At 42.8% G+C, this 21,330-nt stretch overlaps 1 protein-coding gene across 11 annotated transcripts in view; it reads right to left on the bottom strand.

Annotated features, from left to right (window-relative positions):
* Window positions 1-16,695, bottom strand: part of IGFN1 (immunoglobulin like and fibronectin type III domain containing 1) — a 41,014-nt gene extending 24,319 nt beyond the window's left edge. For 7 of the 11 annotated variants that reach the window (XM_030000961.2, XM_041119639.1, XM_041119642.1 and 4 more), the window contains exons 1-8: window positions 16,471-16,653; window positions 6,402-6,470; window positions 5,763-5,885; window positions 3,010-3,149; window positions 2,658-2,757; window positions 1,724-1,771; window positions 1,112-1,157; window positions 151-325 (exon numbers count right to left, since the gene is read on the bottom strand). In XM_030000961.2, coding sequence (XP_029856821.1) covers window positions 151-325; window positions 1,112-1,157; window positions 1,724-1,771; window positions 2,658-2,757; window positions 3,010-3,149; window positions 5,763-5,885; window positions 6,402-6,420 — 651 coding nt within the window. In that variant the 5' untranslated portion in view covers window positions 6,421-6,470; window positions 16,471-16,653. Of the gene's footprint in view, window positions 1-150; window positions 326-1,111; window positions 1,158-1,723; window positions 1,772-2,657; window positions 2,758-3,009; window positions 3,150-5,762; window positions 5,886-6,401; window positions 6,471-11,121; window positions 11,265-16,470 lie in introns of all 11 variants that reach the window. The other 4 variants (XM_041119645.1, XM_041119646.1, XM_030000960.1 and 1 more) reach the window with 3 other exon arrangements.
* Window positions 16,696-21,330: the final 4,635 nt, after the last annotated feature.

Below are 21,330 nucleotides of genomic sequence, written 5' to 3'. Positions count from 1 at the left end.
TTAAAACATTATCATAAATCATTCTGTCATACAATAAAATTTTCATCTAGAAAGAAATTTAGGAAGGTTTAGCCTGTTTTCAGAACCTACTGAGGAACTATAGGACTCTGCAGTTGTTTGTTAAAAATCAGAGCTTTCAGTTTATTTTACCTCTCCTTGTTCACTTTCTGTGTCCTTCCTCATCTCCTGCAGCTTTCTCAGCATCCCACGGAAGTCAACAATTCCATATTTCATGCAGATTTTCTCATAATCTCTCCTATCTGCATGCAGCAACAGTTGCCAGACTGCTTCTTTGTCCAAGGGTTTTGGTTTTGGTGCTGGGGCCCTTAGAACAAGGGGGAGGGAAAAAAAATCTAGACATTTTGACAGACAACAAGATGTCTTGTTTTTCTATACTTAATCCCCTTTCACTTCTCTCTCCATCATTTCCGTAGTTCACTTGGTCCTGTAGACGTAGACAAGAAAGAATGGGACTCTTCCAGAACAGGTTTTCTGCATCTGTACTACAAATTAAATGCTGCCAGGGAACAGTCTTGCCCTGGGCCATATAGGGCAAGACTGTAATGCAGCTGTCCACACTGCTAAATTATCAGCAGAGTCACTGGCACATTCTGGCCCAGGCCAGCTTGCACTCTCCCAAGTAATTTCTCAGCACAGTTCAGGATTTTGCACAGGCCAGAGATCATTCCCATCAGGCAATCTTTGGAGGTTCCCACCTGGGAAGTGAAGGGATTTCAGCAATGTGCACAGGGCAGTCTGTGCTGTTGGTCTGGGAGACAGGACTCAGTCCCTGATTAGCTAGAAAGATCATTACATAACTTGTCACTTAGCCAGGAAGTTAGTTGTGAGCTAAAAACAGGAAAGCAGAGAAACACACCTTTTAAGTCAAAATCTTGTGGTGCAAAGGAACTTACACCTCAAAATGAGGTCGGTACCTTGTGTTTATCTTAGCCTCACAGACAGTGTCAAATTGTTCTGTTATGTCTCTCCATATTTTGTCTCACAACAACTTTGGTAACAAGAAGTGTTGCCATGAAGATCTATGAAGCTGTCCCCTATCATCAAGAAACATCTAGGAAGTGTAACAATGGCCTTCATTACAGAGGCTTACCGCTTCCTCAGCAGCTTCCTGAAGTCCTGAAGCTTCTTCTTTAACTCTATTAAAGGGTGGAGGAAACAACAAACATTCAGACACTCAACACTGTCAAATATATCCCCAAAAAGAAGATAATGAAAAATAGCCACTGACAACAGGCCATTCTACTATGCTGTTTACCTCTGGTGATGTTTTCACACTTTATTAAAAAACTGCCATGAAACTTTGAGCCAGTTTTCTTTGCCATACTCATGTCCTTTGAGTGCCGTTAAAGTTCATCGCTTCCTAGGGGGATTTCCTCTCTTTCTAGAGAGGACGCTCTAGAAACCCATTATTTTCCAGCCATGTTAACATGTTTGATCCAGCTGTATTTGACATCACAAAATCCTTTCCCAGCACTAATGATTCCAGAATCATTAATTAGAACAGCTCAAAGCCATATCTAAGATAAACACTTTACCCAAAGGTAAATAGCAAGCAGAAAGAGACAACAGAGTATTAGCGATTCATCAACCCTTCTCTTACTTTATTCTTTACAAGTTTGGGGTAGTAATAATGTGGTAGACAGAGGAGTATATGCCCTCCCTCCCCACCCCAAAAAAGAAAATATATATAACTCTAACTTACCATCAGCAGGGTGAACAGGAACATATCTCGCTTTCCTCTTAAAGCCAACTGATAGTTTATAAGAGAAAACAGAGGAAAAACAAGCCGTAAGATGAACAAGATAACAGTCAGACTAACACCAGTAAACCAATGAACTATAATATAAAACCTCTGTATCTGTTACCAATGCAAGAGGAAATCCTAATTTGGATTTCCTTATCAATCTGACATTGACTCCCAGTAATCTCCATCTATAAATGCAATATTTCTATTGCAATTGACTCTGTGCTTACTGGATACTCTACACAGTGGAGGAGACGGTTTCTGCCCTATGAATCTTTTGGTTTAAGCAATGGTAGGAAATATTAACATTTTGTTTTAGAGATGGGGAGCCAAGGTACAAAGATTATCTGGCCAAATGCAGGTAGTTGCCTTCTAAACTTACTTTACAGGCACACAGGTGAAATGGATGCTTCCAACATCGTCCACCTCCTGCTCGAGTAGGTTCCAAGAATATATTACCCAGTTATATTTTACCCACAAAGTGCCCATTTCTCTCCACTGACTATAAAGGGAAGCAAGGGACTAGGTCAGGTAGACACCATAGATGTCTGAAGTGAAGTGGGATGGATCCCTCCCAAAAGACTGATTTGTTCAACATTATAAAGAAAGGATTGAGCCAATTCAACACCAACACTAAATCCAGAACATCTGATTATGGTCCAGTGCAGTGACCACAATACCACTTTCTTCTCCCTTGCCTTAAAGCTCATAGTGTCATGGAGTCACCAAAGTGGGGGGAGTCACAGAAGACCTTCAGTCCTCAGTGAGTGGAAAAATAGACCTTCACACCAAGGATACTTAGACAATGCTCTGGGCATCCACCCCCAGAGGACAGAAAAGCCAACTATTTGGGACCACAGGACCTTTGGAACACAGAACTAGTCAATCCTACCTTGTATGATCCTGAGGCCAGCAGAGCATGCAGCTTCCCCATATTCATTCACAGCAAAGCAACGATACAAATCGCTGTCATCTGTAGTGAGTTTGTTTATCTTAAAAAGAACACAGTAAGAGCTCACAGCAATGTGCTGTGGTTCAGTTCACAGACCTTCAGCTTGTAATAAACCACCTACTCAATGACATCTCAGATCTTTCTTCTGTTCCCAGATTGACCCTAAAAAGCTTTGTTTGCTTATCTTTGTGTTATCTCAGATCTGGTGACATCTAAATCAGCCCACTGCAGGTTTTTCCTTTCCATTGCTCTCTCTGTTCCATGAGTCCTGTCTGAAATATTTGGTCTTTACCTGCAGAATGAATTCATTTGTAACGTTATTGAAGAATGTTTCATATTTGGCAGGATCATCCATTCCTCCTTGCATACGCGTCCATTTCACTTCAGGGGTTGGGACACCTTTGACCACAGCTCTGAAAATGGCATTTTTACCTTTGAAAAGAGGCAAGAAATCAGTTATTTAAGACAGGCTTGAACATGAGGACACTCATGCCAGGTGCCTTATGTTATCAATAGAGTGATCCCCAGAGTGAGCCATCTCTGTTGTTTTAGGCAGAAACATTCTTTGAAAACAATTACATCTTTTTGTTTTCTCTGTAAAAGATGCCTAAATTACCAGTTTAAGTTGCATTAAATGCCCAAATTACTGCAAGACATCTGCCATAATCTCCGCTCTAACTCATTGGCTTTCAAAGAGATTACTTGAAAACTAACTTTAAAATTCACCACTGACACATATGGTCTCTGCCTGTGTTTTTATTGCACAGCCATGTGGATAGAGAAATCACATATCCAAGACAGCAATTTTTTGGTATCTTGGTCTGATTTTGAACTCCCTCAAAATTTGGGCAGGGCCAAAGAGCAAGCAGTTATTAGCTCAAGTCCAGGCTGCACTACCTTTCCCCAGGTCAATAATGTCAGGTTTCCCTGTATTCAATCATTAAAGGCCTTTAAAACGTGGTGTTAGCCTGCCAGACTTGACTGCTAACATCCTCTGATCATCTCTGAAATCAACAGTGCTATAGCAAGTTCAGCCTAGACTTGCTTCTGCCAACTTGATGCACTGCTTGTACCACAGCCATGAAATGCCCAAATCCATTCTCATCACACACATATTCCCCTGCAAGTTCCCATCACTTCTCCATTCTTTCAGACTGGTCACTCTGTTGTGACCATGCTGGACAGGATGTTAAATAACAAAGGACTCACTGTGCTGGAGTCCCCTGTCTCTAGACATCAGTGAAGTTCCTCTGTGAATAGTTGCAGCTCCTGGTCTCTTTTTCATTTGGATAAATTTGGATTTATTAGGAGGTGGAAACAAGAAAATATCCCTTCTGCACACTTAAGAAAACACATTCTTAACAGACAACACTGTACCACAACTGGGAGGACCCATGCAGGGTAGGATGTTTCCCCATGTACTCCCTACATGTCATCTTTCTGCAATATCTTCCTTTTCTGCTAGCCTGGCACCACCTTGCACTCCAAACACACCAGGCTCTGCTTTTGAAAGAGGCACAGAAGGGAGAAAAGGATGGGGTTTACCTGTGAGCTCTCTCCTTCATCTCCCCTAAGAATCTGAGTATGCTGCAACTGACCACAGAAATCTCCAACAGCTTTACCACTGCCTAGTACAAACCCTTTCTTTTTCTTCCAAAAGGCTTCAAAGACATAAGAAACATGATGAAACAACAAATCAGAGAAGTGACTTGTGTATAGGTAAGTGGGAGTGTCACAGAGGAATAGAAATGGAGATGAGTTATCCATGGATATAGGTCAGGGCAGAAACAATTACTATCTTTCTTTTGCAATAGTTTTGGTCTTCATGTGACCAACACTGTTAAAAATTCTCCCCAGAAAGTCTTGCAATATTTCCCACACCCTTCTGCAGTCACCGCCAAAAAACTTATTTGATGCAGCAAGCTCCTGCCAACCAATTCTTATCAAATGGCATCTTCCAACTTTTTCTGAGATTGCAGTACTATCTATTATTAAAGTCTGTTTCCAATTGATTATACCTTTGTCAAATTTTAGCCATTCTGGCTGCAATTTCCCATGCTTGCCATCTGTCACAGGACACAACTCCACAGCTAGGAGTATCAGCTAATCCATGCACTGAATGCAACAGGGCGATGACAATATCATTAAAGACACTCATCATGCATCTGCATAGACACTGAATTCACTTTACACAGTGACCCACCTGAATCTCCTAACGTTTTGTATATGAACCACAAGATGTACTGTAAATGAAGTAACTTGGAAAATTGAGACAGGGTGACTGACCACCGCCTTGGTTCATGCCTGAAACTTGTAGGTGGAAGGAAGGTGGGGGAGGAGGAGGAATGTACCACTAGAGGCCACTGTGCTCCTTCATAAAATCTCAATGGCTCGTGAAAATCAATAGATGGGTGTGACAACATTGAAATCCAGGGTGCTAGAAACAGTTCAGTCTTGTGAGGGAAGAGAAGCCACACGATCTCCTCAGGCTATCCCACTTCAGAAAAAAAAAAAAAAAAAAGAAAAAAAAAAAGACTCTGCAAGTGCAGAGAGATTACTGGAAGTCTTCCCATTGATTTTAGGTCTCGGCTCATTAGCTGCCTTCTCTATACTCTATGCAACATCCATATTGCTTCTTGAAGGAGAAGTACAGCCTAAATAGCATCTGCAGTCAGCATATCTTACTTTAAAAAGCAGTTAATTTTAGTGCTGAACGCCCATAATACAAGTTAGTTCAATAGGAAGAAAGAACTATTTCAATCTTTTGCTGCAAAATACTTTGAGAGCTTCCTGCAGAATTCACAGGATTTGTTGTATACATTAGGAGCCAGATTTTGATTTTGCATACACTAGTGAAAACTCAGGAGACGTCTATTAGTACCGATGGAATTTTCGTCAGTACAACAAAGACTTTGGCCAGACAACACTTTTTTCTGGTCTAGTCAAATCTCTTTAGAAACTAGCTTGATTTAATTACAATAATTGTTTCATGTAGGTGAGACATGGAGTCAAGCCTCCAGGTCTGTGGCTTTTCAAGAACCTCACCTTCCTGCAATGTCAGAGTGACAGGTTTCCGCTCAAAGTCAGGTGTACTGCATCCATTTGGAATATCGTCTACAAACTGGGTGATAATAACTCCTGGGACAGAAGATTTCTTGAAAGATTTTACTGGAAAGGCAAGGAAAAATACATTCAATTAAGATAACATGTTTGTCCTTTAGAAACAATCTCTTAATCTGCATTGTCTCTCTATAGAATAGTAACTGTTCCTACTCAGCTCCTCTTGGACTATAAAGGACCCACCCGTTCTAGTACTGCAGGATGTAAGTGTGTCCAAAGGCTGGAGCATTAAGGTCTGTGGTTTTGTGCTGACTTACTGCAAAGCTAGGGCCCAAGTGGGAAAATCTGCAACCAAGATCACAATCCAGGGCCACATCAGCTTACAGGTCTAGCAATTATTTGGATAGGGAATGCTTTACATCAGTTATTGTTCCAAATAACACTTCAAAATCTGGCATGAGAAAGACACTATTGCAAAGGTCAGCAGACCCTGATGGGCCAGTTACTGGTGTCCCTCCTTGTGGTGGTGAGAAACAGATACCTAATTGCCAAATGAGAAAACTAAGTTGAGCTTATTCTCAGGGGTACCCCAGATAGTTTTCATAGCTGTATCTGTTCTCTCACCTGCCTGATGGCTTGTCATGATGCTTTGCTCAGCTGCCTATGGTCAGCACAAACAGACTACAGGTTCTCCTGTGAAAAAGACAAATCATTTAATTATTTACAGTTCACAAGGGAAATGACAGACCTTAATTCTGCTCACTTTTATGACGCAGTTTGCCCTTCCTCATTTGCCACATCCTAGCAGCCAAGTTGAGAGAGGTCTGCCAATCAACAGATCATGACATGTCTTTCCAAAACACATCATGACACAGTTTTGAACAAACACAAACCAGGTACGAAAATGGCTAGCAGAGCTAAATGGAAAATGTACACATCTAACAGCATCCGTCTGTCACCTCTTCCATTTCCATGTCATCTGGCTTTCCTCCAAAGACCTCCTCTCGTGTTTCAGGCAAATATTACACCACATGGCACTCACGTGGTGAGTTCTGATGGATGGCAAGAGCAGTTGCTGAGAAGAAAGCCACAGAGATGGATGTCTAAACTGGGGCATGAAGCAGAAGCACATCCTGATCTAAATTAGCTTGTCTAAATTAGCAACAGACCTGAGAGCAGACTATAAGCTGCTACTTACTTTAGAAGGAAATGGTGAAGTGTGAACTTGGCATTAACTAGTTATTGTTATAGATCACTCATGTGACCTTCTGCCAAAGGTGTCTCTTTCCCTGTATTTATAAATTGGGCAACGTGTAATGTAACACATCACTATCTTGCAAGCAAACTGTGAAGGCAGATTCCTTGTCATATGAGAGATGCTCAAAAACTATAGAGTTACTGAAGCTCTGAAAGAGCAATTAGATTAGATTCCCATGTGGGATTAATGCCGTGTCTCTATTTACCCTCTGCACTCCTTCAGTCAACACAGAGTCACACAAGAACATGCAACTTTCAACAGTTTTAAAAGGCAGATGGACTTTGTCAGCACACCTATGATCTTAATTCTGTTCCCCATATCAGACATTCATACAACCTAGTATTGCCACGCTACACCTGATGAAAACTCTGGGTAGGACCCTGACATCTCCTTGTTATACATTTAGCTTGGAGTTGCATTATCTGTGTGACACTTGGTTTCAGCTAAGGGTAAAAGACAACTAAGCTAACAAAAATCATTTGTGCTGTATGTCCCACAGATAGGCCAAAGTGTAACTCACAGTACTTCTGAGTCAAATTCTGAACCAAAAGGATAAACTTTGTTTTTCCATTAATCAGCAGTTACAAATAGGAACATAGACATCTCTCCACAAGAAATCACTGGCTCCACTATTGTCCTTAACACAAATCTTATTTTAGGGCTCTGCACACTACGCAAATCTCATAAATAATTGATTACTTGGAAAATCATTCTGTGAGCCTCACTGACTTCAGTGGAAATGCATGTGAACCAACAGAAATGGGAAATGATACATGGGACTGTGCGAATGACAGCCAAGTCCTCTCTTTCTATCACCTCCCTGGTCTGGTATGGGTGACTTTTGTTGTTATCCACCAAAACAAGAGCTTTACATTTCAGTGTTCCAGCTTTTGTGTGTTGGAATTTTGGCATATCACATAGTTACTTCTGTAAACCATTGGTAGATGTTTTAAAAATGGCAAATGAAGGGAATGAACAGCTTGTGGGAGGGAAAAGACCCAAAACTGAAATGAAAATAAGATGATTCCAGGGCACCCTGCCCTGCACCAGGCAGGGCATTGCAGAGCAAATGGCAGAGATTTTTGGAGACTCTTGATCATCCTCTTCTGATGGACTTAATTTGTCCTCCAAAGTACTGAACTGTATTAATAGCAAACATTATAATCCCCTATTGCATTTTGCAGTCTTGTATCTTCCTAAACATGTCACCACTCCTGGAGCTGAAATGTCTAATGCTTACAACTTTCAACAAACATTATTACTTGACATTAGCTTGCAACAGTATTCCCCTAAGCTCTTTTATGTTACACTCACATTTATTCATTGCTACTCCCAACTTCTTCCCTCTACACTAGGCAATATTGATGAGCATCTACACTGAAACATGAATATGGTCCAAATTCTCAGGTCCAAAGCCATCAAGAAATTTATTATCTTCTTATGTTACCAAATGCATCATGTCAGACAGTTGTTCTCAGTCCAGTGTGACTGTGGATATATGTTAACATAATTATAACCTGTTGAGATGGCTACATTCAAATCTAGTTTAAAAAAAAATACTGACAATATTTGTATAGGTAGTAGTAAACACCATGTATGCATCATCTCAATGTACAAGATGCACTATGTGCACTATGCACAAACTGCAGACTTTAGAGGGCCTTAAATATTTCAGAAATTCACTTGGATTAAAGATAAGCTGCTGTGAGTCCTTAAACTCCTGTGAATTCTTGCCTTCTGAAGAGTGAGACAGAAGCATGTTAATGCCACACATTGATTGCACAGTTAAAATAACAGTGCCAGGATATGCAAGAGAACATTCCTTCAGCATAATTAATCCAACCACATCGCATTTTCTAGTGTCTTCTGTGTTAAATGAGGACCAGAAAATAACATACCAGCTGGTACAGAGTCATTCAGACCCTGCCCTGCTTACTTTTAAAATTTCTACTCCCTTGTTACATGAATAACCATGGTTTTGCTTTGACTTCAGTTCAATCCTAGAAAAAGAAATCAGATTTTTGAAAAGAAAGACAGCAAAAGCCTTCCAAAAATTATCATATTGTAATTCATATCTCCACTCACATCTGCTTGAAACATAGGTGTCCACACTAAGATGATCACTGAGGTTGTTATTTATTCAACTGAGGCAGACAAATACTTCCAAAAGACAATCTACCCCTCCCTAGATGAAATGCTGTTGACCAACATCCCCAGCACAACAGGGCTAACACTGGAAGTAGCTCAACACTCATTCCTCTGAAAAACACATCATTGTCATGCATTAGCCTTGTTCAGGTAACCAAGACTTGGCTATTTCTCGTCCCAGGCAGAAGTCTGCCTGCTTTTCAGCTGCGGAGACATCCCTTTTGGAGATAGTAGCAAAGCTTCCACTGCTTTGAAAGCAGAGCAGAAGCAAGTCCTTGACTACTGACAATATTTTTAATCTACCTAAATAAACCAGGTAGCCTGATGGGATGTGAGGTCTGCCCTTATCCATCAGTGTGTCTGGATGAGACAGAGTAAGAGCCCATTCCCTTTTGCAGTCTAAGTGGTCACTAGTGATATGGCCGTAAATCAGCTAAGTGAATAAGCAAAACATTTTGGAGTCACAGGATTTGGAGGTACTAGTTGTGTTGCAAGTATTTATTTATGAGGTTCAGACAGTGGAACACACAGACAAGATGTGACATAATTGCTGGCAGAGACTAGTGAGCAAAATTAGCCAAACTTGTAGAGAAGTGACAGGCAGTGAGTGGTTCATACAGAGGTGATGGGTCCAGAGGCATGGGACGTACCACAGACATCAACACAAGCACAGTAAATGTGGAGTACAAAGCCGTTAACATAGACCACAGTAGAAGACTTGAATCATCATTATAATAAATTAATCAGCAACAGATGCAGCATTATTTGTCTTTGTAATTCATAAAAATCAGGACAGTCCCCACACAGAAAATGTTCTAAACAAAATACCAAATTGTTGTGTGCTCAGTCTCAAATTCTAGCTGTGCTTTACACCAGAGGACTGAGATAGTCACTGAGAAGAAAGATCTTCCACCTAAAATTTCTCTTTTAGCTTTGGGTGGGCTTTCTTTGTTTATTTGTTAACTTTAAGTAATATTTTGAGCTTGAGTCTTCCCATTTCAGAAGCTTTTTAAAGGAAAATCTCAAAGACTTTTGTTAGAACCACAGAACTGAAGGCCAGCAACTGCAGCAGTGCAACTTCACGAAAACTTCTGAGCAGGTCACAGAGGGGGAACGTCACAAGCACTCCAGTGATGAATGGAGGTCTTGTGTAGAGTGGGGAGGAATGCCCAAGGATCAGATTTTGTGTGACTTATCCCTTCGGTAAATCTATACTTGACTTGATCTTCTCTTCTGTCTCAGGGATTATGAATATAACATAAGTGATTGCTCATACTGTCCACAATTTACGTATGCATACACCAGATACTTTATACCTATTTATTTATTAAAGCAGCATGGACACAAAATGCCAAAAGGAGACACACCACACCATCTATATTTTCTAAGTGAATGAAAGCAATTAAGCCCTAACAGCAGTGAACAAGACAGTGAATTCATGTCAGTTTGGTGAAGCAGGTAAGGGGTGACAACATGAGAACAGGTCAGTCTGTTCCTTTTGATGTCCACAACATACCCATTAATTCTTCCATAACATAGACATGCATTTTCATACAGGCAATAAATTTACAGCAAATATCGCAGAGCAAATACAACAGAGTTTTACTAAATGTCCAGAGGAAAAAACAACATATCCCTACTTGCTGTCCCAAGAAACAATGCCTCCAAGACAACAAACATTAGAAACCATAGTGTACCTGTGCTACAAGTCCCATGTTAGCTCCATGGGACAGTTAGGGCAGATCTTCAACAGCCTGCCATCTTACCAGGGAAATCAGTGTATGCTATAGGAGACCGCTCCTCCCAGAGCATTTACAATTTTCAGACCTAATGCAACACAGAGCAATGTCTACCATGACAGTGAAGGTGACACTTTATACTCCCAGCTCTGTATCATGCTCACACAAATCTCAGTGGTGACATGACCAAACTCACTACCTTACAGGTTGAGGTTCTGAGGAGATGATCCTGCTCGATGTCAATACTGAGTCTCCCAGACCACGGTGGCTTTGTCTGTTAACTCAAACCACAGCGCTCTTCATAGCTGTTCAACAGGTCTCTTGGTCACAGATATTAGCGATCTGTATGAAGAAAGCCATGCCCCTAATTAGGCTATTTTAACTGTCACTAAGTGGCAAAAGAAATTACAAATTCTTGTCCCCCTTACACGTAGCTTCTGGGTGAGTGGAGACATCTGTGCTCAATAGCTGCCTAGCCAGGATGTCTCTATACTGTGCTGCATGCAGTTTTAGGGGGCTCATTATACACCCACGCTTCCCACAGCACCAGGGGAGGTGCAGTTGAACCCAGTGCCTTTGGCAAGCCTCAAACAAGGCAGTGGGCCAACTTGGTCAGATGTGACCATCAGTCAAGGCAACGCTGGATTTCCAAGTGCCAAGACTTTGTGCCTCAAAGAAGTACAAACATTTGTGCAGATCAGTGGCTTTTCCAAGGAAGGGACAAGCTGTACATCCAAGTTTTGTAGGACACACTAGTAGACTGGATCTCAGAGGCCACGAGTCCTTAGGATATCTCATAATTCCTTAGCAGAGAAGTAAAACCAGTGGATTATTGCATTTGTGTATGGAGCAAGCATGCCTGGGCTTGGCCTTCATAAGTAGAGTCTTTCAGTCTGTGCTATTCTCAGAGGTCTGAAAGAAATCCAGTTCCTCCTAGAACAGCTTCACTGCTACAGCTAAAACAGACATCTCAATTTGCAGTCTTTCCTTCCAGCACAGCCATGGGCTGATCCTTGTTCCCATGAGCAGCAACAAGGCCACTCATTTCCATGGACGGGTTTACCCTAGAAGTACAAGTGCAGCATATTGTGCCCCAAAATCTTTTGCTTCCAGTCTGCCCTTGCAACTTGTAAACCTCCACTCCTCTACTCAGAAAGCTCATTTAGAAGCAAAGATACCTCTGTTTAGTTCCTGATGTTCACAGAGATGGCCAGTCTGGGACCGAATGCTATCTTGTCCCAGGAGCACTACATGCAGGCAACAAAGCCCGCTCAGTCTGGGAGTCTACTTTCATTCACTTCTGGCTGAGAGCATGCAATCTTTTTTTTCCTTTGCCTTGTGTGTCATATATTCATATTAAATCCTCATGTTCAACTCTGAGATGAAGGGCTGGCTCCAGAAGTGGGAAATGGAAATATTTTTATCATGGTGACCATGGTTCACGTGATATCTGAGCTGACCGAACCATAACAAGGTTTTCCGCTTGTTTCCTATCAGGAGATTAGAGTTCTAAAATCTGTGGTTAATGGGGAAGGGAACATACAGCAAAACTTTGTCCTATAGTTAAGACTCATATCAGAGAGGACAAAGACAGAAGAACCATGAAAAGCACCATTTCCGCTAGTCTTAGAAAGATGATCTTTCAATGGAAAAGACACTGGTGGTAGCATTATGATCTGTCAGCTGTTCTGATCCAGATACCAAAAACTTCTCCTTTGCAGGGCTGGGGATCACCATTTTAATGAACAATTTAAAAGATAAATGTGAAAATGAAATTCTGGAGTAATTTTTATCATTCCTTCTTTCCTTTTGACAGTTATTGCTGGTGACAGTATTTATACCTTCCCAGTTCATAGAGAAAACAATGTCAACAGAGGAAAATGTGATTGTTCAAACTGACGCTTGGGCTCAGATCATTCAGTTCTACATCCCGTGTTACATTTGCAATGATGTAAAAGTAGAAGCAATTCCAAAGTCAGATATAAACAATTTGAAAGCTAACAAGCCAAGAAAATAAGACAACAAGGATTTTCCATCTGCTGCTGGAAAACCCTCTCACTCAGTAGCAGACACCGTTTTCTAGCAGTGTCCTAGTGGGTTTCCCACAGCCCCTTCCTCCACCTATTTTGGCCAATGATCATCCCAAGGATGCTTCCTTAGACATTAGTCTTACTGGTCCAGGGCAGCAGTTATGTTACTTTGTTGATCAGATGCTGTAGCCTTAACGTTAAGTACCTTTAATAAAACCAGTTGCTACACAAGTCTCGAAAGACAGTAACACTTCATGTAAGCCATGGGAATGCTCCCAGAGGAAGCATTTGTCAGCTTCTACTGAAACCTGAATTCAGCTCTCATCAACTGCAGCAAGATCCTTCCACTTAGCAGAGTTAGCCCAACCAAAGTACCTGAGCTATCCAGAGCCACAAGGCTTACTGCTGTTCCCGTTCCCATATATGCTCCCTTTCCAGTGATTTGCTCCCCACTGAAAAGTGCACTGCCGATGTTAGTTAGTTTCAAATCACATTTAGCTGTTGGGGTCTGCTTGAACAACTGAGGAATTCCTAATTAGATAGACAGTTGGGTCTAGCAAGTACCAGGAGCGCCACAATTCTGCTTGGTCCACTGAACCTGGACCTGATAGGGCTTTGCCTTATTTCGAGCCCTAGTTTTACATTTTTTGGGGGCAGGAAGGAATGGAGACCTCTCCTACAGATGGACTGATAACTTAAAACCATCTGTGACAGAGCAAACTCCTCCAGGAGACTGACCTTCTTCCATTTCACAGCTTGTTTTCCACCCGCCCACCCAAAACTCCTGTTAACCCCTGCATGCCAGTAGATAAGCTACCACATACCACTGAAAACCTGCAAAATGTCATCACGAAGCCTGGTGCATTCAGCAGCGGTCACCGCTTTCAGTGCAAACGGGGCATGTTTTTCCCTGGAAGCAAGTTCATTCCCCTAATGAAGGGCAGTGAAGAAGTGTCAAGGGGCAACAGCTGCAGGTCAGTTATTTCAGGACTGAATTTAAAAGTACATTTTATCTGGAAATGAGATTCTTCTAAACTTCTGTTTTCCCTGCAATTCCTTTCTTCTTCAGTATATCAGTATGAACTCTACCCCTTCTGACCAGTGACAACTGGCACAACCCTTCCTATAGACTGTTGGTGTCCACTGTATGGCTCAGACAGAGCAAGAAGTGAAGAAACCAAGACCCGGTAGGTCCAAAAAGCTGACTGGATTTTCCAGTTCATGAACAGATGACCAAGGGCAAAAGCTAGTCTCACACTTGAGTCACTTGGCCAAGCCACACCATTCCCCTGCAGCATGGGTGTCTGGTCAGTCACTGCGCTGAAGGTCAAGGCGATGTCAGGGAGGCTTTTGGGCAGAAATATTCAGAGATATGTAATGGGTCAAGATATCCAAGCTCAGTAGTCAGGTTCAAAGTCTACTTTGACATAATAGCAATTAGAACCCCATAAACACTATACAAGAAAAGCAAAAAAGTTGCATTCATTTAAGGATAAGCAAGGGCATGGAAAATGGAATAAAGGTCCAAATTCAGTGAAGACTACAAGCTACATGCAGCCCTAGAACCACCCAACATACTATATCAAATCAGGTGAGTCTGACAGTACTGATCTTGCTGATCATGTATAAGTAAAGGGGTATTCTTTTGTTCAGATCAGGCCATGGACCAGGTGGGTCACAGAACGGCATTTTGTTTTTACCAGGAGAATGCCCTGCACCAGAATGAGGAATAGTCACACCATGCATGCGGGTGCCCCAAATGAGTCTTCTGGACTCATAATATTTGATTTTAAATAAATGTGATGTACCGAGTATTGAGTACTCACAGCTCCCTCTGATTTCAGTGGAAGATGCGGATACTCAGCCCAGTCCCTCAACACCAGATCACCCATGTTGTACACTCCAGAAGAAATTTAAGGGACTATTTTAAGGCTCAAAGCCTTGGTTATTTTACCTCCTACACCCAAGATGCCAGTCTGCCTCTTTGTCACCAGCAAGCTAAGGTCTGTCATCACTGTTCACACAGAGCCATGATTAGACCCACTGCAGTTAGCTGGACTTTCACATGCTGAGATGCAACTCAACATAAGGAAAAGATTAGAATCAGGGTAACAAATTCAAGAAGCAGCAGTGCTCTTCTTTCACACTGCAGATTAGCTCCCTTCTTCCCACGGTATACAGAATTCCTTCTATTCCCTTGTTCAGGACTGATTTAATCTGTTTGCATCCACGACTGACTGGAGGGGTTTGCTGGCACAATCTATAATTTAGATGGAGCCTGGCTGCCTATAAACCTAACATTCCTACTTTCCCCTTGTGATAGCTCTCTCATGACTACCTTTCTTGCATGCTCCAACATCTGGCCTGGCCACTGTTGGAATTTACTTACCCTTTTCCATTCAGAAAAACAAAATAGTGGGCAACAGATGCTTAATATAGACTCAGTGAAGATGCAATTAAACATCAACGTATTACCAGACATATCACCCCATCAGTACTTTTTACCCCTCCTTAAGACACTGAATAAAACATTTTAACCCATCATGTGCTTTAATGAATGTAAAGAGTAAGGCATGCCTGCATTGCTTTCATTTGACCCAGTATGGCCATTGGACTTTGCCAAATGTCTTCTTCTCCAGCTAAAATTAACTATGTATGTTTGAACCACTTTGCATATGCCACCCCTTGGGCATGCAGACAGTTAATAAAGCCCACTGTGTGCAGTAAAAAAAAATAAATAAATTGTGCTATTCAGATGCCACAAGGAATTCAAGTTATAAGGCTTTTTCTCATTTCCCCCACCCTTCAAACTAGAGCACATTACAAATACCCCAGGTCCTGATTTATTTATTTGTTTCCCCAACCTGCCAGTGGCAACAGATGAAAAAAGCCCAGTACTCGCATGACAAGCTATTTTAATATTTCATGTCCTAATGTGCCAGGAAGTTTGACACTGAAACAAATGGTAAGAAAATCTCTCTGAAACTCCAAGAGGCCACAACATGCGCCACCTTCCCACTTTCTTTGCAGGACGCCTGAACATTATTTTCAACATTGTTCTAGTACTGCCCTGCCTGACCTGTGCCTGCATAAGTTAATGTCCGGCACATACAAAGGTGCCAGAAGACTCTGGTCGCTGTGAATGCTGTCCCGTTCCTTCTGAAGGTTGTCCTCTGTCAAACTCTCTCTTTATCCAGCACTAAAATACTGGAATAAAATAAGTGTCATCCAGAGGCAGAAAATTATGCTAGCATCCAATAGAGAAGTAACCAAAATAGAAACAATCATGATGGAAAGAGAGGGCATCTCTCCCCTTTCAGCCCTACTTGCTCCAGGAATCCTGCAGTTTCACAAAAGGGTCGCAGTGCTCCCCTTTCTGCAGGCATGAAATTAGCAGGGTCTGTCACACCCCATCGGTCACTTTTTCTGCCTTGTGAAGGTGATCAAGAGGAGCTCAAACACACCTTAGCTCACGGCAAACACAGCTACTTTATCCGAAACAGGTACAGAGCACTCACCTGTGTGTGCCACCACAGAGGTCTTCTACCCTGAGTGCTGTCAAAGCTGCACCACACCCGAGTCCTTTCTGCAGTCAGTGCTCAGCTGTGGGATCAGTACTGGGTCCCTAGGATCCTTCTCAGCTGCTCCCTCTGTCTCGCCTTCTGCCTCCCCTTCTCTCACACTTAATCTCTCTCTCGCCCTCTCCCTCTGGTAGGTGAAGCCTGTCACAGGGCTGTTAGCCTGTGAGACATCCAGATGATTTTTTTTTTTTTTTTTTTATGGGAACCCAATGCACCTGCCTCCTATTCATTATTATTTCAGTCCATACCAGTAATGGTGCTGGACAAATTTGAGATGAACATGATTCTTCAACATTTCACAAGTCAGTTGGAGTGGTACTTTTTTTGCAGATTGTGTTTCCTCTTCACAGCAACTCATTAAAAACTTTGATACAACTGAATGGCTCTGGACGTTTTAAAAGTAAACTGCAGCTTAATTGGTTTGACACCAGTCTCAAGAATAACTAGGGTTACTAACTGATCAGATAAATAGAACTTCAGTTAAAAGTGAGTGGCCAAGCATATTTAAAGCTAAGATTTCTCCAAATACACTCCTTTTTTAAATAACTCTTTGAAGAGTTAGTATTAGGAATATAAGAGATGGCGAGGGCACTTCACAACACCAGCTCACAGTGCTAATGTGAATTTATTAGCACGCAGTTGAAAAGCATGAGCCTGCACTCCAGTTACATGGCTGAGAGCAGCCTCTGTTACCTACATAGCTTTGTACACCCCTTGGAATAAAAGGTACCTCAGAAGCATTACCAGCTGATTAGGAGCCATTAGGTCAGGCTGGAAATGGAGATCAGATGCACTTACAGACTAGGTTCTGCTTATCAGTAAAGGCTTCCTCTGCTAGGAGACATTTATCCAGTCACCTGGAGCTGATCTAGATAAATCTTGAGAAACAAGACAAAGTCCTAAAATAAAAGAGCCTAAGGCAGGGGATGAAGAGGCTTACAGACACGGTTTCCTCAGCTTGCAGAGGGTAGTGGGCACCCATGGGTGACCCAAAGCTCTCCTTGTTCCCACCCCTTCCCTGGTCTGCCAGTTACAGACATTTCTGTTATTTCATTGCCCACGTTGCTCACTACAGGGATAGTCACACCTTGGGTGATAATGTCAGTCATATTCATTAATTTCAAAGGCAACCCCATGCAATACTATGAGGGAGGGCAAACATGAGCACATCAATGCTTCTAAAAAAACAGATGGATAAAGTTCAGCAGCTTGTCCTCTTCAAGGAAGAAAATGTGCTTGTGGGATAGGCTGTACACAAAGCACTTCAAGCGCTGAAAGGTGGGCAAACTCCACAGCCCCAACGATGCAACCTGGCCTGGAATCATGCCACCTAGTCCAGCGCCATCCAACAGGAGAGGCAAGAATCTAAATCAAACATCATTTTCAAAGGTTTTGCTTCTTACCACTTGAAAGTAATCCCACACACACCAGGCAATGGGCCTACTGCCCCCCTGCATAAAACTATGCCTCCAGTGCACCAAGCCTGGGTAAGCAATTCATTGTAAAGAATGTACAGCAAGTGGTATGAAGATGAACTGGCAGGAGGACAGCAAGTTTGCCTGTACTTTTATGTACTTCCCAAGAAATCAGATAACCCCAAGCGGGGTTACTGTTCCCTAACTCTTTTACTTTAGATTAATCAGTTTTTTGAGTTCAGATTCTCAGTCCCTTGACGTCACAGTGGCCATCTGAAATCTACTGAGGATTTCCTACCTTGCCCCTCAATAGCTAAGCATCCTTCCTGTTGATGAGAGAGCTTGAGCTGTTGCACTATCAGCTGAGGTTATACTGTAACAGATTTAAGCCATGAAGTGCAGGTGACACATCCCAAAGAATCACATTTGCACACCTTTACACACATTTACAGTCACCAAAACATAGAAGGTCCCATTTAATGTTGTAGAAGAGCAAAACCATCTTCTGCCTCAAAAAGCAGAGAAGTACTAACAACCCAGGAGATGCTAAAATCAGTCTGATTGATAGACTTCAAAATATGTTCCAGTTACCAGACCTCCAAAACCCAAAGGGCAGCCTTATGTAATGTGCTTTACTTAGCAATCCTCTGACACATCCCTTTCCAATAACCCACTTCAATGATTTGTAAGCCTGGGTATTCCCTTCCCTTTGACAGCCCTCATAAAGATTATTTCCTATCAGACATGAGAGGACTCTACTGGAAATCCACCAAATACTACATCTGAGCTAACCTGAGGATGTCAGATTCCAATTCTAATTTAATCCCAAATTAGCAAGTGGTTATTGGTTGTCTCAAAATTGCATTTGTCAGGAATGAATATTCTTTGCCAAAATAAGCCATTCAGATTTATTTATGACATAGACGGATTTTGTTACTCTCCAACAGAGTATTATCCTAAAACAGTCAGCCAGCCCTGGCCCTCTCCCCTTTCACATTTGCAACCCAGTCATTAAATTGTCTGTTAGGAGTCGTACTGAGGGCACAAAAACCTTCTCCCTTCTACATTAAATGAGGATAAAACACAGAAATGAACTACTGTTGCATTAAGTCTGAGAACCCTGAACCTTTGCTGTGACAGACTAAGAATACAATCCACTTTGTGCTCCTCTCAAGCTTTATGCTCAAGAAGCATGAAGTCTCAAGGAAGTGGACATGGACACCAGAGACAGTTGTACAAATTGCCACATCTCAGCCAGTTTTCAGGCTCCCAGCATGTAGTCTTCACCAGAGTGTCCTACAGTAAGGCACTACAACACTGCTTCAGATCCAAAGCACAGGCTCCACACCAAACCAGGATGCAGCCTGGTGGCGAAGCATCTCTCTGAGGGGCCAAAGATCTATTTTGATCATGTTTGCCATCTCTCAAGCATCCAGCCAGAATGATACATCACAGTCCCTTCAGGCACCTGAGCCTGTACAATTCACTATTGCCTTCAAAGGCCACAATGCTTCAGTAATCACTGGAAGTCTTGCCTGCGGTGAGGCTGATGTCAAGTAGCTAGATTCTGTGGAGAATCAACCCATTAGCTGAATGACCTATCCAATAGCCAAGGAGCTCAGCGCACACACGTGGGCATGAAGTGGAGGGTATGGTTCAAAGACAGAAACTCTACCAGGTAAAGCGTGGGGATCCCCTCCATTACCCACTCCAAACTCCCCTCTTAGTTGTCCTACAGCTTTCTGCCAAAGGGGCAGTGAACACCTGTGAGGCAGAGAAGACAAGTTACTGAAGCGTCCAAAAGCACTCAGAGCCTTCCAGGGGGTTCAGCTACAAGACAAACTAAGGGCCATGGCCACCAGAGCTTCTTTTCCAACTACTGCACATCCCTTTCCCCCACCCCTCAGCCACCCACACCCACCAGATCAATAATTGCATCTTCAGAATAGCAGCAGGAGGACATGAGAATGTTCCAGGTATTCAGTCACACAAAAAAAGATGGGCCAAAACCTAAGCAGCAGGGATAACCAAACTAGGTTTCTGATTCACCTCTTCCAGCCTCCTTTAAATGGAATTAATATGTGCCAAAGGAGAGTCAGTAGAGCTCACCTGACCCAGTACCACTAACAGAGAGGAGCCTGCCCTTGTAAGCTCTGGTTGCTATCTGGGTAACCTGACCTCCCGCCTGCGAGCACAAAACAGGCCAGATGACACTAAGCGAGACAGTAAGTGCCCAGTCTACAAATGCCTTCTTGGGTCCAGGCCCAAAGCAGGTCTGATATCACCCTGTCACTCTGTCTTGGCTGATAGTTGGAGGGTTCTTGATGGTCTTGTGAGGGCTTTTACTGCATCATGAAGGCAGCTGAGCTTTTTGCCCCCAAACACCCCGTAGCAGCCAGTTCCCTCACTCATTCTCCCATGTGATAGTGACCCAATGTGTGACAGACACAGGCCTTTACTGCTCACTACCAGCCACAAGGCTGTTCCCGATGGAAGGGTCAGCCCCAGCAGAGGCAGGGCCACCTTACTGACTAGGTGCACTCACCCAGCACCTGATGTGGGTGAGAGAGAGGCAATGGCAATAGTCTCCATCAACAGTCCCATGATCGTCAAAAGCAAGGTAAACAGTCAAGTCCAAGGTCAACCTGGGAAATCTAAACAACAATTCAGGAACCAGCCTGAAAACAGGTGCAACTACAGCAAAGCACAGGAAGGGGATAAAGGCCCAGGCCTGAGTTTAAGTAGAGGTCCTGGGCCATGGGCAGAGGTGTGGGAAGTGGTTCCATGTGAAGTTACTCAGGGCAATTAAGGCCTATTAGTACCCTCACAGCTCTGTCCCTGGATTTAAGGAGAACTTCATTTCTGTGACACACCAGCTCACCCAAGCCCTTCACCCAACAGGGGCTCTCAGCATCATGCTTCAAATTCAGCTTCCCCCTCCCATCCTGCCTTCCCTAAATCCTCCTGCTCTACAGGTGGTTCTGTTCTCCTGCTGATTTCCAGGCCCAGATGACCTCTCTATCCCCTCTGCATGTCTGTGCCCTCATTAGCACTCATCTGCCCTACATGCCTTCCCTGTTCATGACTGAAGGGAATGGTGGGAGCAGAGCCATGGGAAGAGGCAGGTAGCAAGCAGAAAAGGCACTGAGAAATAGATAGGCAGTTGAGTACAGGGAGGTTTACCTCCCCTTCCTCTCACTCCCCAGCATAGGACAGGAAAAATTGTACTATTTCATGAAGTACCATTCACTACTTTGGAACTAAAGAGGAAAGTCCATTTTTGTTGGGAGTTTCTGTTGTTCTGAGATTTCCAAACTGATATGTTGCTCCCTTCCACGCTCCCTCAGTCTCTAGAATAAATCTATGCAATCCCACTGTCTTA

The sequence above is a fragment of the Aquila chrysaetos genome, chromosome 24, assembly GCF_900496995.4.
Source record: "Aquila chrysaetos chrysaetos chromosome 24, bAquChr1.4, whole genome shotgun sequence".
In the NCBI taxonomy this organism is placed as follows: Eukaryota; Metazoa; Chordata; class Aves; order Accipitriformes; family Accipitridae; genus Aquila; species Aquila chrysaetos.
Note: the sequence above shows the minus strand (reverse complement) of the source record. Positions and strands in the feature narration are given on the sequence as shown.